The following is a 23,258-nucleotide window of genomic DNA, read 5'->3' on the forward strand; positions in this document are numbered from 1 at the left end:
AAAAGTTCTATGGACAACTCAGCAGCAGCTCATGAACCAAAGTCAACACCTTCCCTGCCATGGTGCTGGTTCTGCTATGACTCAAACATGTATGACTGCCAGTGGATATGGTAAACATCCATTTTTTCCTACTGACAAATATATAAGAACGAGTGAAAGATGTCCAGGAGCCCTCTGTGAGCCAAGATTTAGCCAAATGCATGAAGTCATTTGATAATAATCTATCATTCAGTAGGACAATGATTCTCATCAAAAGCCTGAAAGCTTGTCAAGGTAAGAAGGGGGAATAATATTCCTTACAATCACCAGATCTCGGTCCAACTGACTGACCTGCATTTTATTTGGTGAAGACCAAACTGAAGTCAGGGACCCGTTAGAAAGCAAGAGGTGAAGAAGGCTGCAGTGACGCTGCGAGGAAACATCACCAGGGCAGATACACAGTATTGATGTCTATGGATCAAAGACATCAGGCAGTCTATTTGTGTTAACAGCACTTGACCTCCCACATAGTAAGTTCCTTCCACCAATGAGGTCATGTTTCCCCCCGTCCATTTCTTTGTTTGTTGGTTTGTAAGCACGATGATACAGAAACAGCTGAAGGGATTCCTACAAAACGAGGTTGGAAGATGCGTTTTAAAATGTGAGAAACATTTTTGTTTTTTTTAACTGTGAATTATTCATAGATCTTGATGGAGTCAAACACCCACATCACAGGAACTGATAATGAGAAATTGGTTGCAGCTTGCTTGAATTTAAGGAAACTGTTGGGCCTTAGAGAAGATAAGTGCTGTGAGCCATTCCAGTTTGTGACTGTGCTTTTTCTGCTGTGTCAAAATGTGCTCTGTATAAAGTCCTTGTTAAATTAATCCTGACCGTTGATAGGTTATCAGCACCACATGGAAACCTACTTGAATAACAACGATCACAAATTCTAACTTATATCATAGTTTGAGCAAAGAGTACAGTGAACCTTTCTATCAAGGTCTCAGAATGTGATGGGTGTCAGAGGTGCTGGTGTTGTACCAGTAACGGGCGGATCTCCTGCTGGCTGTGCTGGTTGGTTGGTTGTGGTGCATCTGGTCCTGTGAGACTGACGTCCACCAGCTCCTGGATGAGTTTGGCGCTGACGCACAGCCTCCTCTGCTGCTCCCGGCTCAGCGGTGCTGTGGCCCGACCTGTGACTGTCTCCTCCGGCCGCTCGTCTCTCCACTCCTCCGCGGCGGTGACACAAACTGCCGCGCACCAGCGCTTCCTCTGAAACCATGCATGGTCTGTGTGAGCGTGTTTCCGTGTTTCTGCCTCCATCGTCAAGCTGCTGCTTCACCAAGCCGCCTGACATAACAAGGCCCCAGCTGAAGTTTCCTGTTGTGACCTTCAAATTAAACCAAGACATTGGTAAAGGAAGTCGGTTTGTTAAGCTTCTTTATAAAGGGCACATCGAAAGAAAAAAGGAAGGACAAGAAGAAAGAAAGAAAGACAGCGATAAACTCAACATTTTCTGTCTTAACCCTCAACAAGAATAAGGGAGACATAATGTAGCCTTATAAAGAACAATAGAGAGAAAGTAAAAACAATCGATTTCTGAATTGAATCAGTACAATCTAAATGGGTAGATGTACTTTATTGATCCCAAACTGGGAACTTATTGAAATATCTGACTTTTATTCTCTGAAGTTAGAGTTTTTGAATAATATCTAACTTCTAAGATTTAAGTCAAAATTCTATTTAATTTTCAAAAAAATGTTTTCACATCATCATCTACCCTATTCCAGATACATGAAGATATTGTACTGAATGATAATCTATTTTCAGTTCTCAGGGCCCCTGTCTCAGCTTGGGGGCCCTGCTTTGCCCACCTTGCTGCACCGCCCCTGCTGAATAGTTTAGATCCAACCCAATGAGGAGATGTTCACAGAGGACTGATAAAGAAGGAGATAGAGAATTTATAATAATAATGCTCAACCGAACTGACAGATTACTTTAAACAATACTGAGTTACTGAATTAGTTTCAGATGCATTACATTTGCATTGCATGCCGTTTTTCAGCGTGTTTTTCCACTGACATAGAAAAGGCTTCTATTGATTTAAAATTGTGTTATTAAACAGCAGAAACTACTCTTATAGAAAAAGGTTCCAGTGGAAGGTTTGCCTTGTCTTTGATATAAATGAGAGTACACTGCCATCTGTCGTCGGAGTTTAGTCAGTGAAGAACCAGATGAAGAAGCAGTGAACCAGCAGTTAAACCCTCACACTGCTGAAGTGCCCATGAGCTGAACAATAAAGATCTAATGTCAGCCATCTGCTGTGGTGGGGCCGAGCCTGACTTCCTGAATGCAGTGCTTCATGCTGTTATCTTCTGTCTGTTATCCTGTACCTGATGATGCACTTTGCAAAGTGAAGTGGGGCAGAAAGCACAGACAGTGGGTGTTGGAGGTATGATGTCAGAGGGCCACCTGGTACAAAACATACTTGGTAAGACGTTTGTGCAATCAAGACGCTTCACACAATAAGAGCACGATAGCTGCTTTGATTCACTCCCACAGGAACTTCTTTAAAAGTGTTAGAGACTTCTGTTTTTCTGAGAAGGTACAGCTACAACATTTAGAGCCATTTACAGAAAACACTGTTCAACAGTTCAATGAATCAATAAATGTCAAGAATTAATGACAAATATTGATGGGAGGGGTTGTGCTGTATCCATCAGGGCCATGATGTAGGGTAAAAAAAATACATAAATCTTAAAGCTAAAAGTGATTTGTGACTTTTGGTTTTTCAAGAAATCAAATAATAGTCTGTAGCAAGTCCCAAATCAAAAAGAGTAAATCCTGCTGTTGTATATAGACAGCTGTTGCTACTATTGTTATGAGTTAGAATAGGAAACTGTGGAGCAAAATTAAACAATACAAAATAAAGAATAAACTAGGGCTGCAAAGCAGCACTGAACTGGCCCGAGCAGAGCACTGTGCTTCACTAACGTCCGTCACGAGATGTCGATTCTTTCCTAAAAAGAAGTAACAATGTTTATAAATAAAAAAAATTAAAAAGCCAATTCATTCAAAAAAATAAAAAGAATAATCCTTACAATTTCAATAGGCCTCACAGTCTGTCAGTGCCTGTCGGTGCCTGTCAGTGCTCGGGGCCCTAACTACAATGATTAACACTACCACAAGATGGGGTCAAAACATAAAGGGATATTTTACAGTGTTTACTGAAAAAATCCCACATTGACACTCAGTGACAGCCTAAAAGATTATGTCCTTAAAATATATTGACTCAGGACATTTATCATACTTTATGTTAGAGAATAAGTTCAAATAAGAGGCCGATTGATCAGAGGCAGAAAGCTAAAATACTGACCCATGAATCACTGACGTGTGGATGAGAGCACACTGAACCCGGTGAAAGTGCACTGGTTGTTTGTAGCAAAAAATGTTAATAACTTAATACCTGTGTAAATGATACACAGTGTTTGGGTGGGCTTACAGTTATTTTTAATGTAGCTCGATAGATATAGATAGATAGCCGGCCGTTGGATAGATAGATAGATAGATAGATAGATAGATAGATAGATAGATAGATAGATAGATAGATAGATAGATAGATAGATAGATAGATAGATAGTAGATAGATAGATAGATAGATAGATAGATAGATAGATAGATAGATAGATAGATAGATAGATAGATAGATAGATAGATAGATAGATAGATAGATAGATAGATAGATAGATAGATAGATAGATACTAAAATGTGGAATCACTCTCTTTGGACAGTCTGACGACACCGGACACTTTCAACACCAGCCTGTTTGGACATGAATCTTTATCTGAGGTTGTTTTTCCCACTGTTCTTAAAGGGGAAGTCCCATCATTTCTTATTGCACTCCCACTTTATATGCTTGCACGTTGGCTGAACAGGTCCAGTTTATTCAGGCTACTTTAACATGATAGCAGTGTTTTCTCTTCTAAATGAATCATATTTATATTAGTTATGGTTATCAGCTTAATCATGATAAACACCTAGTGATGTGTTTGCCCCGCATTTGTTCTAGATGTTTCTGTTAGATAGTGTTTTGCTGCTCCCTGTAGGCTATTCTGCATGGTATGCACACACCCACAACCCCCCCCCCCCCCCCCCACACACACACACTCACACACACCCTCACACACACACACACACACACACAGACACACCACACACATACACACAACACAAAAAGATCATACAACAGTTGACCATAAAATGACTAAGCGTGTAACTTTGGCGTTGTCACGAGGTTAAAGCCTTACGACTTTTTGATGAACAACAATTTGCTGCGTGGAGCCTGACACGTACTACATTCCCCCGCTGCAGCAGAGGGTTTCACTTCCAAAACTCAGATGCCCTCTGATTCATCTGGAAAAAATAAATGGTTTCCCACATGTTACATGTTGATATTTCTGGAATTTGTTGCTTAAAAAAGAAAACTGGAATGCTCCAGTAAATGAAGGACTGAAGCCTGCTGTTTTCTTCTGCCTGCTGACTGCCCCTCCCTTCTGTCCTTGAGAGCCCATAACAAAGCAATTACTCACTTCCTGTGTTATGGAAAATTCTTCTTCACTTAGTTTCAGGTCCTCATTGAACCACATGATGATGATACAGCAATAAGGTGTATTACAGAAGAAACTAGATCCTTTTGTGTGTGGTGCCAACTTTGAGCAAAGTGCAGTGAAACATGACAATATATCTCAATATTATTATAGTGTTGTGATGAAACACAAGAAGGAGAGTGGTGACATTGAAGTCGGTTGTGAGTTAGGAAGTGAACTTTAATTGAACTTTAATTTCATAAACACACATTGAGAGGGCACAGACAGATAATGAGACCAGGGAGTCTCTGGGCACAGACACGTATGTAGCACATTAAATACTGTTTCATATTTTTTTTGAGGATTAAACTTTTTTATTTATTCACACTGGACATGAAAAGAAGAATCCACACCAGTGCTCTGCACAGACACAAAATCCTACAGGACACTGCACCCCTGTATAGGTAAAAATCCTATGTATAAATATTAGAATCCCATTCTTAATATATAACTTAAATTGAATTCCTGTTTGACTGGCACAGCCTACATATCGTGTCTGTAAACCACATGTTTGGTTTCATAATCAATCTAACTGAATAGATTGATGTATTTAATCGATAAAGAATCCCTCCTATCCCTGCATTGTCAGAATACCACAGTTCTATGTCAACATAGACAGATCATTTTCTTCCACAGAGAAAATCACATGGCAGTACAGTATAAATCAGTTTTATTCTCGATCAAATTGAGCCAGACAGCAGCCGACTACCCAAAGGCCTCAGACTTTCAATAATAACCAAGAATAGCTTCTCTACTGAATTTTTGAATGAGCCCCAAAACAAACGTCACTGGTTGGAGAGAGCACACGAACATCCATTTGGCAGTATTTGGCTCAAGTGAAACTCATAATTACATTCAATTTTATAATGGTTCAGCTTCATTGAGGCTTGGCCGGCCGAAGCAACCCAAGACAAACAGGAGGTAAAGTCAGGGCCTGCAGTGTACTTGCTAACAGGAAGATGAAACAGTCAAAAGTCAATGTAAAAGACAAGCTGGTAGTCCACAACAGGCCACAGAGGCCAGAAAGATACCGTGTGGAGAGCACAGCAGACAATCTGGGAACAGGTAGAGTCAGGTGGCTCAAAGGTGAGATACAGGGTTGTTGTTTGGCAGGAGGGTGTGGAACATTCTGACATGACAGCAGAGTTAGTGCTGTGGGAAAGGAAGATGAATAGATGAACGTATGCATGTAATAGAAAGGCACTCTTCAAGGCGTATACCTGCTGGCAAGGTCCAACAATCCCTATAATTTCACTCAAGCTGCACCAAATTGCGCACACTCCTAGATATCATTCATCTAATTGTGCTTGATTTGATCAAAATTTCTGCATTATTCAGTAAATGATTCACAATAAATTTCGCAAAAGTAACCTTATTGTGCAATGCCTGATAAAAGGAAAGATTCCTGCATCTGCCCCTTTCAACAAATCCACTCCAAAAGTTAACAGGCTCTCTCCGCCTCACCCTACCAGAGTCTCAATAAAATTGTTTCTAAGCAGGATTACGCAAAAACTACTGGACAAGCTACCACCAGGCACTATGGGCCAGGGAGGAACCCATTACATTTTGATGTAGATCCGGATCAGCAGGCAAATCCAGGAATATATGTTCACTTTCATTAACATGGCAAGATCTGGCGTTTTTGATGTTGTTGACATTTACGTTAATATCTCAGGGAATAATTCATGGATCTTGATGAAAATAATCGTAAGGGACCTGATATCTCTGACTGTATGAGTTCCATTCTTTTTTTACTTTATTCATGCTGTTATAGGTTTTACACCCTCCTTAGCTATTTTATTTGTTATTGAAACTATTTCATTGTTTAGTTCATACATTTTCATAAACTTATTTCTCATATGTGTTAGTCTAAAAACGTTTACTCTCTTATTATCAGCTTGTCATTCCTTTTGTAAGGCACTAAGAGTTTTACAAAAGGTGACATACAATTAATGTTGCTGTCAGTGTGCATGTGTTGTTCATGAGCTCTAGTGAGTAGCTTAGGTCTCAGTAAAGTCAGTGAGTTATCGGGAGAAACCCTGTAATGATCTCTGAAAACAGATGCTGAGCTTTTAAAACATCTTCTCTAGTCTCAGCAAACCACATGTTTCATGTAAACAGACCCCCCCCCCCCCCCCACACACATGTCGTCGAGGCGTCTGATGTTTTTACATCAGCAGCCTGTATAGTTTGGGTAAATTCCATTCAGCTGACGTGTGTGTTTGCAGGAGGATCACTGCACAGTAGTTTTCCGATTCCTGCCATCGGCCTCAGGTTATCTGAGTTCAAGATGATAAGATAATAATGGGGGTGCCACAAAGAGCAAATTCAGCAGAGAACTTGCATTAAAAATATTTAACAAAGGATACAGTATTATAAATTACGCACAAAATTGTGGTATTGTAAAAGTCACAAAACTGTACCACTCCTATATCCCAAGTGACATACAGTACAAGAGGAATACTATATGTTAGTATTATTCAAATAATACACCATCAATAAACAGTCATTTTGGCAATACCTCTTAGTTCAAACAATATTGTGGAGTCACATGATCATAACTCATAACACATCACCCAGTTGTTATACAAAATATTATAGTGTGCGTGACATAATGGGTAACGGGAAGGAGTGGATTTATTTAGCCTGTTTGACTATGGACATAGGAATAAGGCAGGACATATATATATATAAAGTAACTTTAAATTAACTAACTAACTTTAAATGAACTACGTTACTTTAAATTTTTCTCGATATGAAGCATTGCAGCAACAAAAACTAACGTGCTTTTACCTTCAAAACAAAATGCCAAACAGGAAGGAATCCTAAAAATACCAGAGCACTGATAACATGTCTATAATTTTTTGTATTAATATTGAACACACAAAGAGTCAAAATTGCATCACATTTGACTCTGCACTTTCTTTGGCCACTAAAACAGACATGCCAGCTATGAAGCTGATAAGATGGAGGGTTAATGAAAAACACATTTGAAATCATTCAATGTTGTTTCCAAATGTCCTGCCTTATTCCTATGTCCATAGTCAAACAGGCTAAATAAATCCACTCCTTCCCGCTACCCATTATGTCACGCACACTATAATATATTGTATAAAAACTGGGTGATGTGTTATGAGTTATGATCATGTGACTCCACTGAGTTCTGAGTAACTCAAGACTTGATATCAGGGCGTTACTGAATGATTGAATCTCCTGGAGCCAAATTATGAGGGAGACCATAACTACATGAACACAATGAAGTGAAGTCATATACACTGTTCCAAAGTTTGAACACGTGTGTATGTACTCTTCCAGCTGGCCTCAAAGTGGGTCAAACTAAGTGTTGAGAGTGAGAGTTGTGATTGATTAAATGGGGGCAAAGTCTCCCTGACTGAACTTACGCTGAGCTTCATTTGTTGCTTATTATGCTCAAATGTTTCTGATATTTTGTGCAGACACAAATAAACCAACTGCATTGTCATGTCGAAAGGCCTTTATTGAAACTACACACACACAAACATACTCACACCCCAAAAAAATGCAGGAACTAAATACATTCATATATATATGATATATTTGCTCCTTCATATTACATCTCACTGAGGCAGAAATGTGTTTTTTCCAATCACAATGTTTGCAGTTATACAAACTCTTACCAGGCACACCCCTCTTAAGCTTTATAAACCAAGCACCCTCTGAGAGACAACCTCAGCCGGAAATTATAAAAACAACCATTTACACACACTATCTGAAAAGGAACCTTTGGCTTTAGCAGTCGCTGTCAGAGAATTTATTGCCAAGAATGATTGACAGCTGCTCAGTAGCCACCATCCTACAGAAACACAGAGAGGCGACGGTTAGCGCTCACTTTCCCTTCTTCCCACCTCCGCTCACTGACACAAACGGAAAAAAACATACCAAAAATGCTGCATCTTAAAAAAAAATACAAATAAAAGTCATTGCAAATGATCCTGTGCATATATTTCCGCGACCACGAAGATATTTAACAGCAGACGGCCGCGTCTGGCAGCTGATTGGTTGATTGCTGATGAATACTCTCAGGGTTTTTCTACAATATAGAAAAGAAAATGTGACAGGGCCCGATAACAATGTGACCACCACAGTCTAAAAAGTGACATGCACAAAACGGTAATGTAAGCAATGTAATGTAGTAACACCCTGATGGGCTGTAAGACGTGTAGTTTTGCTGACATTTCACATTTAAAAAGGAGAACATAATACAAAATACATATATTCAACAGAATAACCAAATAAAATAAGGTGAAAAAACGTATTTGTATATGGACATGGTACAATTTTGTATATACATACATCACATGGAAACTTGTATACAAGGATTTTTTACAAGCTATACTATATATCTTGCGCTTAAGCAGCAGAGGTGCTCAGCTTTAGTGTGAAATCCTCAAACAAGGGTTTTTACTGCTCCACAGGGCAGGAGAGTAAATTCAAGCATTCTGCTGCCAGTTTGGGAAGTGTTTTATATTTTTTGGTGACACTGTGGGTGAGCATCGTGTCAGGGTTGAGCAGATTGTTGGTAAATATTTTGAGTGCAGGATTCCAAATGTACCCTTTGGAGTTTTTGTCTGTTTACATTCAGCCTTTGTCACCACACGTGCATCCGATAGGCCTGACAAACACAGTGAATACATTCCTTCTTTGGTGCATTACCACCACAGTCACTGCAGTCCACATTAATGGAAATATCCTTACCTAGATCAAGAGTGCCGACCCTGTCAGTTACTGATGTGGCCAAAATGCAGAAATGCGATTGGTAACATACTGTATTGGGTCGTTAATGGCTGATACATCTGGCAACTGCTAAAACTGTATAGGATACAAAGAACTACTGCTTAGTCAAATTAGAAATCTAGGTTTCAGTGATAACTGCCATGATGGTGTAAATACTGTATCAGACAAATATTTAAATCTTAAGCAATAACCAAGATGATCACTTCAGATAATGAGAATCGTCTTTCTAATCCCTGCATCCGTTAAACGCCCAGTGTATCTCTTCCCTTTAGCTCACCCACTTGCCAACAGGAGACCTGACAGTAAGAGCAAGCACCACTGCAAAGTTTCTCACTTTAAGTGCAACAGCTATTTCAGGACATACGAAACTGATGATGCGTTATGAGAACTTGGTAGAGTCAGAGGAGCACCAACAGCTACCGTCCTGCTATGATGGCCTTAGAAATAACTTAACCTTACAGGTACGGATGTTGTGATGACCCCCGCACACCTATATTTAAAAGAAACCATTTACAAAAATAAATATGTACGACACAAAACTATATTCAGCTGTGAGTGGATTTGGTGTGAGGTTGAGATGAGGATGTGTCTCTAGGGTTTCAAAAGTGTTGTATCCTTTCCCACCTGTCCTGATCACATCCATTAGCTCAACAAGGTTCAATAGAAAACTGTTTGTGTCTGAATTCATTGGTTTTTCAATATATCCCTGCTGCGGCATGTGCAGTTGGGCCAGCTGGTGCTTGGTGGGTGGGGGTTAGATGACTTTGTACGTCAGGTAGTCGCAGAGCGGAGTCGGAATGGCCAGGGTCTCCACCTGCTGGGTGGTCATCACCCGGCGGAGAGCCATCCTGCACATGTGCTGCAGACTGGCAATGCTACGAGGAGACTCATAGAAGTGCACGCTTCCATCGTGAGTCCTGCAACAACAGAAAACAGAAAGGTGACTAAATATCCCATAATAACATCTCTGAATAGTTCAGTTACCTGAAGAGGGAGTATGACCCTCTGTGATCAAGAACAGACGATTGTTCATTAACACTCACAAATCAAATTTGATGGCTGAATATAAGACACACATGCCGTTGCCATGGAGGACTAAAAGCGTTCAGGGTGAAGGGCAGCCCTAAGTGGACTGAGTGGCCTGGGGGGAGGGGGGGTCATGGTAGTGGCTCCACTGGTGTGTCTGGGAGTTTGGAGGTAATTAGGTCAGAGAGGATAGCTAATTGTTTGCCAGGTAAGAGGTGGAAAAACAGAAAATGTAGTCTAAACTATGACAGGTCAATATTAAAGAACCAGCTGCCGGTTGGACAGCAACACCCTCCATTAGTGAGACCATGTGTTTGTTTTGTATATTTTGTATCCCTCAACTCTAAAGGTGCTTTATAGAATTCAACTCAGGGGTCAAACTTGGAAAGGTTCTAGTCATCACATTTCAGTAATATAGTTAAAAAGTGTGATATATTGTCCTGCAAAAACTTTATACAATCAGTTTTTGGTTTACAAACTTGTATTTGTAGTGTTATCTACAGTATATATACACAATTTGTGCTTGTGAACAACCATATCAGCTCACTCCTTCCTGCATGTTATACTGTCAGCACTGTGGAGACCTTATCTGATCCAGACTGACTCATTTTGCTCTCAGAATTCACACCATTTTTTCTGATTTCTTCTCGGACCTTGTTTGTAGAGGTAGAGGAGGTTCATGCAGTGTCGCTCACGTTCTGATCATTTACTGGAAAAGATAATCACCCTGCAGGTGCAAAAACACTCACCCCTCGGTTTTTCAGTGCAAGGTTGTGTAAATAGTGAACTGTGTGTGTTGTCGTTTTACCAGGACCCTCACTGTTCTCTGTTTTTGTTCAGCATGTTTCCTCCTGTACCTCCTAACCTCTGCTTCAGCTGTGTCACAGCCTGTGTTCTGTCTCTAATGCTTGTGTACCCGCCTCACATTTTTGACGTTTCAGTCTATAACTCCCCATGTGGAGTCATGTTGCATTAGACACAACCCAGGCCAGAACTGAGAAAGCTGAGCTGATCACAGGTCCTGTATTATCCTATATATTATATAATAATTGTTTTGTCAGTGATCACAGGTAAACTGACTAACTTGTTTGGATTAAGGTTGTACTTTGTGACCTTTGTTTTCAAACAAGTCTATCTCATCAGTTTTTTTGTAATTATACATAAGATCAAAAATCATTAAAATGTTCTAAATAATACTATACTATCAGATGACACAGTGAATCATTTAACATTATTGCTCTGGGTAATTCTCAGTTTTATTATATAATTATAACCCAGATCCTCCTCATTAAGACTGCGAGAGTGCATTTCAAGCACACATGAAGTTCGGGGGAAATCTATCTCAGAATGTGCATGTCCTGCAGTTTGGCAACATGAGCTGTGATAAAACATGGCTCCTTTGGCTCCTTTATCAAAAAGGCAAAGTCAATAAGGTGTGGCTGTTGTTCTGTAATGTGGGCTGAGTGTTTAGGATAGTGTGTGTCTGAACATGTGTCGGTGCCTTACCCAACCGAAAGGACACTTCCTTCAGGAGAGAAGGCACAGCAGAGGCCATTAGTGAGAGGCGCGATGGCCTGAGGGGCCCTTTCCTCGATGCTCCAGAAACGAACCAGTCTGAGCCAAAGACACAGGAAACTTGAGTTACAGTCATGTGGTTGTACACGTCCGCCAATCAGCCAAGTAGCAGTTTACATTCATAGACAGCAGTCTAGACTGTTATAATGCTGTATACGTGGAGAAGTGAAAACTTTGCTTTGCTTTCTGTCTGTACGCAGCTGCACCCTTACTTTGAGATAACTACTGATAAAAAGACAACATTGAGATTAAAAGATTAATTTCTTCTAAGCACATCTTAAATTCCATAGAAATCCATGTTGCATCTTTCTGTGGAGGGAACACAAAGTCACTTTCTAATCATTTGCATGACTTATACTGCATCTTTGCAGAAGGAACAATAAATACATTACACTGCTGATCACACCGTTATCACTGGCTGTGTTTCTCTAAAATACTTTCTTAGCAAAGCTGCACTCTCTTTTACCCACCAGTCACCATTTTGTGGAGCTTCCTGCTGCTGCTTTAATTGACATGTTTTCCACAAACAGTTCAACGCTTGGCCAGCCAGTGGCCAGAGTGATTAATAGCTACCCTGTGACAGGCATGTGACCCGTCCAACCAGAGCGACATACAGGAGCTCTGTGCTCTCCAGCCCCATTAAGACTCATGACTCCAGCAGGACTTAAAAACAAGCTGCAGCAAACAGTGGAACTTTTCTGCTGCGATCTGCTGTTTACATTATCTGTCCACAAGCACTAATGGGCTTGTGGAAAAAAACGGCTTTATTGAACAAACATCCTCATGAGAGGAACTCGAATTGGTTTGTCAGGGCTTATACTGGAGTCACCTTTCAGAAGTTCAATGCTTTGAAATATAGATGTTTGTTCTTGATTATCTGCGCCTGCTGAAATAGCCCTGCTTTAGGACACCATAGAAGTAAACAGTAGTCTTCAAACTGAGGCATTGTCAAATGATGATACATTTTGAGGTTCCATTTTTAAAGTACTGACATGCTAACCTTTACATTTTAAACAAGCTCACCTATGAAGAACAAAAGTTCCTATAAAAGAGATGTATGCAAGTGTCTTACCTGTCATCGGTGACACTGGCGATGTGGCGACCGTCAGGACAGAAGCTCACGCTGCGAACCCAGCGGTCATTTGACCCTCCAGCAAATATGGGTGATGGAGGAGGGAACAGATGGCTGGAGAAGGATGAGAGTAAGGGTTCAATAACAGTGACACATGTTTTAAAAAAAAAAAAAAAAAAAAAGTCAATGTGTGTATGATTTGATGAATGAGAAGCTAACTTTTTTTCAGTTGAAATGAAGCACTGAACTTGTTCATACAGCTCAATTAATTAAAGCAATATGTTTTGTCTGACAGACAGACAGCTAATGTTAGCAATGATAGACAATTACTGTTTATTGCTGTTTAATGGACAATACTTTGACTTAATGACCCAATTTACACAGTTTTAGCATTTACCATTATCCTCCAAATTCCCCTTGTGACTCATGTGACCTCAAACAACAAATTATAAAAATATAAGACATAAACTATATTTCGGTATGAAAGGCAATTCAAGCTTTTGAAAAAGACTTTAAGTAAAGATGCTAAAGTTCTAACAACTGGTAAATGGATTTGTATGGTTATGATACCCTCTTCTTTTGTCTTACCCAAGTTCAAGCAGAATGGTGCCCTTGTGGTGGTCCCATACAATGACCCTGGTGTCATGAGAGGCAGTGGCCAACAGTGCCCCATCTGGTGAAAAGTCACAGGACACCACGTCATTGTGGTGCCCCTCCAGCTTCCGGATCAACGTGTATGTATCCATGTTCCATAGAAACACCTGCAATGCGAAGAGGGGACTGTTATAGCCTATGGAATGATATGGAAACAGTACAGGTGAGCTATGTTATTGTTAGTGTTACTATCCTCACAGAAAACATGTAGAAATTAAAATTATGCAACAGGCATCAAAACAGAATTAAATTAAGGTGCTCAGTGTCATGTTAAAGCTTTGTAACATTAAGAAAGACCAAACAAACAAGAGCACATGCTACGTCACAATGCCGCACTTCACCTACACTGACAATTATTATTAGTAATCCAACATTAAACTACATCAACACTTAAGTGTTACTAAACATACTAAATAAACACTTCTATTATTTAAAAAAAAGTTTCTAGACAAAGAGAAAATAAAACAAGCAGTAACTTATGGTAACATATTTTTACTCCACTGGTTTCCACTCTCAGAGTTTTAGTTCAGTGTTTACAAGAGGCTCGCACCTCCGGCAGAAGCCTACGAAGAGAGACAGATACTGCAAAAGAAAAGAATATTTTATGGCCAAAGGGTTGATACCTCTGGCAAAGTGCACACATTCATACACACACAGACTGGGAGAAAGGTTCTAATCTCTGGAAGACTTTTGCTTTGAACAGTCAGCCATGGTCTGAGTTTTAGCATTAACATCTTTTTCCTCTTGAATTCCTGTAGATAGACAAGTTACCACTTAACTGGTCAATTTATCAGAAGTTTTTTAGATCATAGAAGTTTCAATGGAAAAGCTGACATGTGTGTGGCAAAGGGCTCTGGAAGGCACTGGTTTCATAATTATTTATTTATATTAACAGTTAAATGAAACCTGCAGACATCAGTTGTAGAAAGGAGTGGCAGTTGCTGGCTAACGCTTACGGAGCACTCACACGACCGCTTTGGAAACCCTGCTCATTCAGTTGGTATGTGGTGACAGAATGCGTTGCCAAACTGCACTGTGGTTGCACAGCTTCACATCGAGTTGTGTGAGGTGGAAGTTAAGAAAAGCGTAACTTTTCAAGATGCAGATTATGCATCAGCCAATCAAACAAATGAATGTAAATAAAGGTCCTGTCTGACATCAGGCAACAGAAAGATCCTGGAGAGAAAGTGAGCCTGCTGTGTGCTCATCTGGTTGTAGAGTTGAGGTCATTTCCAATGTGCTTCACATTACCACTGCATGGATTATGTTGTGTCCCAAGTGGGAAACTGATTGGCTGTGGTTATTATGGCGATTGCACCAGCACCAAGTATTAGACATGGTCACCATCAAGCATTAAAGCAATGTGTATGTGTGAGTGCTGCGTAACAAAGGGGGGAGTTGGCCGGTTGGTGGTTAAACTCTTGTGGCTGAACTGTTTTATCTAACTTGCCACTGACAGCAGTACAATGTCACAAAGGAAACATTTAAAGTGACAGTAACAAAAATCCTCATAACAGAAGAGCATCTAGTATGTGCAGATGGTAGATGGTGCTATTTCAAGATGAGGTGGGGGGAGTGTGAAGGTAAGTTTGTGGGAGAGGTGGGGATTGAGGTGGAATAGAGGGGATACTAAAGCACCAGTTTAATGAGAGTTTCAGACTGAAATTAATAAAATAAACAAAGGAACTGCAACAGCAGAGGAAGACAGACACGGAGCAGCACCTACGTACAGATTGACCTTGCTGGTCAGGTGCCAGGCTGCCCCTGGCCAGGCTTTTGGGCATTGCGCATTGTGCGTCCCCGGTTTACACCGGCTGCTCAAAATGTCAGCGCGGCGGTCCTTTCAAAACCAATCACACACTGAGCTCTGCCCCCACCTGTGACAGGGAGAGCAAGACACACACTGTAGGGACACACACAACCTATAAAAGCTACCACCATGTCTACCATTACCACTATGTAAATGTAGAGCTGCAACACTGTATATAAGGTGAATGAATGGTGGCCAGTCTGTAGAATAATTATCCAGAAACATATAGGCCTTAAGGGCTATAGTGTATGTATTGTAAATAGCAATAGTGAAAACAGTGGTCTGCTCTGCATGCAAACACCAAAATCCTTTCCCCCCCCCAATGCAAACAAAAACCAAACATAATCTAGGTGCAGTTAGCTCAACTTATAAAGACACAAGCCCAGTTTGTTCTGTGGTGGGACTGGGAGGACAGGGCAGATGAGGAGTGTTTTAACTTGTAGGTTGATCAAGCATAACTGAACACAAGCCACTGCAAACCGATTAGCTAGAAAACCCATTAAAGTCAATAAAAAGGAACTTGTATACATACTGCTTTGCCGGCGCCAACTGAGCACAAGATGGAGGAGTCTGGGGTGAAGGCACTGCAGTAGACCCAGTTCTGATGCCCCCGCAAAACCTTTGCCATGTTACCTGCAAGACAATGAAGCAGTGCACCACGTCTTTTACTCTCAAAGCTGCATAGCCTTCACAAAGCACAAATAATGGATCCCTCTTTTGATGCTGTAGAAATATGGTGTGCACCTTTATTATTGAACCTAACGGCTATTTCAAAACCTAAATTTGCCTTAAATTGTAAATTTTTAACTTGTAAAGCACCTTTAACTGTGTGTCACTTAATTTCTCTGCAGACATTACCATACTGAAATAGATGGGGCATTAGCTAGACTGCTCTCTGCATTTAAAGCCCCGGATCATTACAGCTGAGAATGAAGAATATAAATGGTAGCTTTCTACAAGGACGGGTCATCTACATACCATCATCTTTGAGGTCCCACACACGCAGGGTCTTATCTCTGGATGCAGAGACCAGCATGAGGCTCCCATCAGGAGCAAAGGTCAAGTCTCGCACTACATCAGTATGGTCCATCAGATTCAGCAACAGTTTTCCTGCAACAAGCCATTACAACAAACAGAGGTTTAGTGAAGAACTTATCTCTCAGTGCAACTACAAGTCAATTTACGTCCAATATATTTATATAATCAATTCTAACAGAAGTTTATTCAGAGCAGTTCTCATGTACAGCAGGTCTAGTCTATACAGAGACCCACTGGAATGAAAATGTCTGGAATATATTGTTAACAGACACAACCCTCAGATCCTCCAGTTCTTTGAGGTCAAGAGAAAACTAAAAGGTAAAAAAAAAATAAAAATGAAACAACCTGATCTTAGATTGAAGTCTTCTTATATCACTGAAAATACAGATACATTCTCAAAGAGCACAAGTGCAATGACAAACACAACTTTAACGTCTACTGAACACATAAAAACTAATCCCAGGATCAAATCTGAGTACAACACTGAGCCTACACTGGAGAGATATCATGTGATAGCATGTGTTTGAGCACCCGCCTGTGTATATGAATCACGCTGAGTTATTGGTAATGGCCTTTAAAGACCTTCTGGAAAGAGTCCTGACTATCAGTTTGGTGAACAGTAGGGGTTTCGACCAGGCTCCAGAGTTGATCCACTCATTTCTGGTGCCTCCCCTGCCTCACTTTGGTTGCAGATAAGCAGGTGAGATCAGAATTAATCTGGCTATAGAGTATGGCAGTTACTTTTCATACATTAAGTAACAACAAGGTCTCGTCCCCCACATTTATCTTTTACTTGAGTTTAAAGAAAGGTAAAGCCTTGGTGCAAAAGGTAGTTTATATAATCATTTCCCCCCGTTTGAATACAAGTTATTATATTTTAAAACAAAAAGGGACAGCTCAGGTGGAGACCTATATTCACTAAACCTACAAATGAAGAGATTCCCTTTATATCTACTCACAGTGTGCCTATAATAATGTTACTACTGGTTTCTGTTCTCCAAACCTTTATTTTTCATTGTGTTACCCCCACGAAGGAGGAGGAGGAAACGGACCTGCTTTCCATGAAATGTTTTTAAGGAGTGGTGCATGAGCATATGAAGAACGTATTGCATTTTGGAGGAAATCCAGGTACATGACCTCATTCAATATTTTGTTTTCATTATTTTATGAAATCTCATTTTATGAGATAATGGGCTACTGTATGAGCTGAATTAAGGTTATCCCAATTGAATCTAATCACAGAGTCTGATTTTCAACAGATGAAGGAGAAGAGGTAGTAAAGGCTTAACTATTTCTATTAACTATAATGTGTTCTCACCAGTGTAAACATCCCAGATCTTGATGCGACCATTGTTGAGGCCCGTTGCCAATAGCAGCTGGTCCTGGCCGAACTTGAAGCGGTGCCATCCGATGTTAACACAGCGACTCTGCTTCTCTGGCACAGAGGAACCGAAGGCCAGGCCCCAGACAATGTCACCGCAGTCGATGGTGTGTTCGCATGGCTCACCAGACGCTGGGATGAGCTGGCCTCCGTCACTGCTCTGACAGGATAAGCGCCGCGGGCTCGATGCATTGGTTCCCACTCCAGACTGGCTAGGTGAACTGTGATAACAGAGAGGGGAGAAAAATATACAAGAGGTGGTCAGTGGGCATGACAACTTAAGAGGATGTAGCTTCACTATGTTCCAAATTTTTGATATTTCCAAAAAAGGTGAGCCATGCCCAGTGGCGGTTCTACATGGAATTGGTTCTCATAGATTTTTCAGACATAAAGTACACACTGGTCTCTCCTCATGTCCTCCCCCCCTTGTCTGTTGCATTTGGGAGACCCAGAGGTGAACTGTCCCCACGCCCCCTTCCCCTTTCTCAAACAGCAGCAAGCAGGGGCGCTGTAGTTGCAGGGGCGCCAATTTGCCAATTCCCCACACAGTGATATGATAGAAAATAGAAAACTGCTTCGCGGGGCAGATTACTTTTTTCAAATTACTTTTATTTAAGTGCTCGTGCCGCCCCCCACGTGACATGAAAAGGTGCACCACAGCATGAACACCCTTTTAGGCCTTGTTGACATTTTGTTGGTATTCTTGACTCAAACCATTTCCCACCATATTGTACACAATCTATCCATATTTGGTTAATTAGGCCGGCTTTTGTTCAGGTGTATCAGCCCCATTTAAGTTCCAATGACTAAGTGTATATTGCACATTTCATTTTTTTATATCTTCCAAGGTGAATTTGAATGTGAAGAAGCAACAGTTGCAACAGTTTGGTTTGTAACAGCAGTGAGTGAACAAACATGACACGGTGCTGGTGCTGACTGACCATTAGCAATTGAGCAACACTGGCCCAGTGTGTGGAAGACATTTCCAGGTTGGCCGAGCTACCAAGCAGGACCACAGCACAGTCTAGCTATCCCCTGCTGTGTAGCTGGAGTAAAAATCCATGTCCTCACAGCTCGACTCTGCTTAAATCTTAAATGTGGTTTAACAGCTGCAATGTTTGAAATTAGTTTTGTGTGCACTGCGGGAAAGAAGCAGCTAACCAGCATGCTGTTTTGGAACAATCAGTACTTGTTCTACAAAGAATTTCAATATGAGAGTCACAAGGTCTGATGGACTGGAAAAAGAGCCTGTTAAGCAGAAAGAGAGGTGATAAAGCGAGCCACGTGTCCTTGGCACTGTGGAGCACCTCTTTGTGTTCATTCCTGCATTAGGATGGGATTCTGGGGACAAATAAGCTGCTGGAAAGTTCTACAGGCACACAGGTTTGCCCTAATTTTTGTTTTTATTCTGATCTATTAACATTCAACGAGGGAGCAAATTAGAACATGCTATGTAAAGCAGTACAACTAAGGATTTGGGGCTTTCTGCTGCCTAACAGCCACAAAAGATAAAACCTATCTCAATTTGGAGCAATAAAATGTTACTGCAAAGCAGCCAGTGGAATCATACTCCCACTCCTCTCCACTCATGATTTCTTTATTTCAACGTGGCATTAAACCAATCACAAGTAATTCAGGTGCATGTTAATCTCAGAGGAACTTGCTGGTGCACATAATTCCAGTGATTTATCACTAAACTGCAGACGAGTGCCCTTGAGTTAGACAAAGTGGAGTAAGTCTGTGCGAATGTCGCAACGAGACAGTTATATAGAAGCCATAAAGTTGGCTTCGGTTCAGTGGCTCTGTGAGAGTTTGTCAATGTTATTCTAGTTTAATCCTTTATGCATAAAAAACTGTCTGTCTATCTATCTATGAAAAGTACATCAACTTATTAGTTTGTAGGTCTATAATTCTTGACTTCACCACTCCTTGTCTGAGGCTCTCAGCTCCAAGCCCATTTGTTCCTACTAAGGTATAAACCATTAACTTACCCATACAACAACGATCACTCTTCGCCATCTCTAATAACCCATTATAAGTGTGTGTGTGTGTGTGGGGGGGGGGGTGTCTATGTATCTGCAGACACCCTGCCCTCTACCTGTATTTGTTACATTTCTTAGCAGCCTCCTTTTGGCAGTGGTTGTGAATCCTCCAGCCAATAACACTGTGTTCCAAGCTTATTTTGAATAGTGCTTTTACAAACAGCAAATGTTTAATTTGGCATAGTGTACCTTTAAAACGGCTCACAAATTAAATGTATGCTATAAAGCATAGTGATTTCTGGAACAGCTGGTCTTTGTAGTTTTTAACAAACCGTTTATACAGAGGTCTCATACCAATAGGACTCCTTGTTATGCCTCTGCTTGTCTACACAAAAACCAACAAGCCAACACGTGGGTGCTCGATAGACAACATGGCGTTCCTGATTCTAAGAAGCAGTGACTCTTGAAAAGGGGTTAAAAACAAGTGGTAGGTTATGGGTGAACTATTTTCGGTGCATTTTATGCCTTTACTACCATGTCAATGGTAGAAATATGACAGAAGGTAAGGTGAGAGAGATGGGGTTAACAGTCAATAAGAGTTACATGCTGGAATTCAAGGAATCGTGCAGCTCATGGGCGGCATGTTAACCCCTGGATTAGAAGGACTTCTCTTGTCACAAATTATGAATAAAACCTCATGCATGCTTGTGATCAAGACAAAGGTTTTCTAATATCTTTACAAAGTTTGCTCTCACATTTGGAGTGTTTCTTTTTAGACAGTAAATATTGTCCTGGAACATTTAATGATCTCTGTTTTACTGTTATTATTGTTGCTGTATTGGCCTTGTTAAGGCAGTGGTGGTGACTGAGTGCAAACAAGTATCAACACTTACAAGCTCTTCAGGCATTTTTCCCAGGGAATGAGCCTGACAATGCGACGCCCCTGAGACCAAGCGAGGTAGGAACCATTGGGTGCAAAGGCTACTGTCCAAGCCTCACGCCCGGACTTCTGATCGAAGGGAGCAACAGGCACCTGGAGTTCAGCGATGAACTTAGCCTTACCTGGAAAAAACAACAACAAGGTTACTTCAGCTATACGATCACATATTAACTCTTTATAACAGTTCTGTTTACTCAGGCCCAACCAGGAATTCCAATCATCCAAAGGTAACATCCTCACTCTGATACAGGAACCTGATTGGCTTAAGCGTTTAGCGAATCATTTGTACAGAAACGGTGGGTGTGGAGCTAGATACGCGATGACAACAAGGTAAATAAGATAAATGTGCTGTAATATAATTGATTGAAACGATTGTGTGCACGATTTTTGAAGGAATAATAAACAAAACATACTGATGTATCAAAAATATATATTATATATATATACTTTATCAATGTTTGAGCTCTGAATAAATACAAATTAAAGTTCTCAGAGCCAATAGGCATGAGGCCGTCAGATCTGAGAACACTTCCCTTTTCATTCTTATAGTTTACGGAAACTCAACTGATGGACTAATGCCTACAATTTCACAACTGTACATAAAATACTGGAGGCAGCTGTTATCACCACGGAGAAAAATCTGAAAAATACGACAAGGTTTACTTTAACATATTTGAAAAATAAAATCCAAATTTGAACCATTTTCGAAACAACACGTTATTTCGATGGTGATAAACAGTTTAATAAAGAGTAATAAACCTAACCTATGCATTCTGCAGAGGGGTGGGTAAATGTAAAAACTGGGGAAGAAGTTGATTCATCTTTATAAGCACACTAGAGTGAAGGTTAATATAAAAAAAACCCATGAGGTTGAATAAAGAGTTCCATATACATCAAAGTGCGTGGTTCTGTAACTGGCTAAAGTTACAGATTCTGACAAAAAAAAAAAAACGATGTGTTCAAATACTACACTGAAGAAGAAGCTTTATGTGAAAAATGAAACTACCGAGCTTACACGGGTGGTCGTTCACACGCGCACGTACGTCTCGATGAGGGTAATGAATCATCTGCTGCTGCTGGTGTGTGGGGGAGGGAAGCTCCGTCTGCATCGGCAGCCCCAACACAGCAAACAGCGTTTATCAACAGGAATGCGTGAAAAAGCACGAAGAGTTACACAAAATGAACCGATAGTCCCAACTAGATTTTGTTATACCGGCTGGAGGTCAGAGTTTTAGTCAACCAGGACGGCGCTAGACCAGAATTTTACCCACATTCCGCTCGAGACATAAATACGGATCTCGAGTCGCCACCGAGGCTCGGTAAACAGTGGCCGCTGCTCCGGAGCGTCTCCTACGCAGTAGTTTAAAGTCCTGCGGGGGCGGAAGTGTTCTTAACATACACTCAACATGATGTAAAACAATAATAATACAATATAGGTCAGCTACAGTTTATTGTCTAGATATAATAGCGGCATAACCACTTCCGCCCAACAATGTGTACTGAGAGACCCTTTAAGCTAACTGACGTGTTATGCTAACTTGTTTTAGCTCGTTAGAATAAAGTTATACTTCATATTAGCCCGTTAGAGACCTGCTAAAGGGTAAACCGGGTAAACCGTGTGAGGTGAGCCCTACCAGGCTCCTCCCGGGACTACCACAGACACAGCCCACATGCAGCACGCCTACTTACCTATTTCTTTTTGGTTTACAGAGTCTGGGAAGCTTGCCATCTAAATGAGCGCAGGAGAAAAGTCCAAGCACGGCCGAGAAAACGATGATAATCGGGAGGAAAATAATCAACCGCCGCGGATTGAGACGGTGGTTTCTCCACTTCGGGTGTCTGCGAAAACCGGCCGAATCCCTCCGCCGAGCGCCACGTCCCGGATGTAAACTAGAGTCGTCGTTTATTGAGCCGTCACGTCCTCCACAGAAGACTTTATTACAGTTTCCAGTTGGAATCCGCCGCTCAGCTGCTCCGTGTTGACACTCTCAGAATCCCAATGTGACACTGTTTGGGACTGGAGGCGTGAGGCCGATCGTGGGGGAAACAAATGGCTTCTGACCGAGAGCGGAGGAGGAGGTGATCATAACACAGTGGGAGGGGTTTCCCCTCTACGTCAGCACAGTTGCCACGGTAATACTATTAAAACACCTCCCCCTTTCGTCTTTTTTTTCATCATTGTTTCCTTATTTTGACAAGAAACAACAAAATGGCGCATTACTGCCACCGGCTGGCGGAGCCTTTCAACACTTCACACGATAGACCTACAACTTCACAAGTGAAACATCCCCACAGATGTTCGCCTTCATATTTTTGCTGCAATGATTTTAGTTGAGATTGTGTTTTAGCAAATACTCACAATACTGCTGCCTGAGTAT

At 41.0% G+C, this 23,258-nt stretch overlaps 2 protein-coding genes across 2 annotated transcripts in view; both read right to left on the reverse strand.

Annotated features, from left to right (window-relative positions):
* Positions 1-1,140, reverse strand: part of LOC133952005 (kinase suppressor of Ras 1-like) — a 33,867-nt gene extending 32,727 nt beyond the window's left edge. The window contains exon 1 of the mRNA XM_062386280.1: positions 1,024-1,140. The gene's annotated coding sequence lies outside the window, so the exon portion shown is untranslated. The remainder of the gene's footprint in view (positions 1-1,023) is intronic.
* A 6,964-nt stretch (positions 1,141-8,104) lies between these two features.
* Positions 8,105-22,947, reverse strand: wsb1 (WD repeat and SOCS box containing 1). Its single transcript, XM_062386675.1, has 9 exons — positions 22,570-22,947; positions 20,834-21,002; positions 17,896-18,179; positions 16,518-16,649; positions 16,072-16,172; positions 13,664-13,836; positions 13,076-13,189; positions 11,935-12,042; positions 8,105-10,319 (listed from the first exon to the last, which is right to left on the reverse strand). The coding sequence occupies exons 1-9, from the start codon at positions 22,607-22,609 to the stop codon at positions 10,157-10,159; spliced, it is 1,284 nt and encodes a 427-aa protein (XP_062242659.1). The 5' UTR covers positions 22,610-22,947; the 3' UTR covers positions 8,105-10,156.
* Between the last annotated feature and the right edge of the window lie 311 nt (positions 22,948-23,258).

This window comes from Platichthys flesus, chromosome 4 (assembly GCF_949316205.1).
Source record: "Platichthys flesus chromosome 4, fPlaFle2.1, whole genome shotgun sequence".
Classification (NCBI taxonomy): domain Eukaryota; kingdom Metazoa; phylum Chordata; class Actinopteri; order Pleuronectiformes; family Pleuronectidae; genus Platichthys; species Platichthys flesus.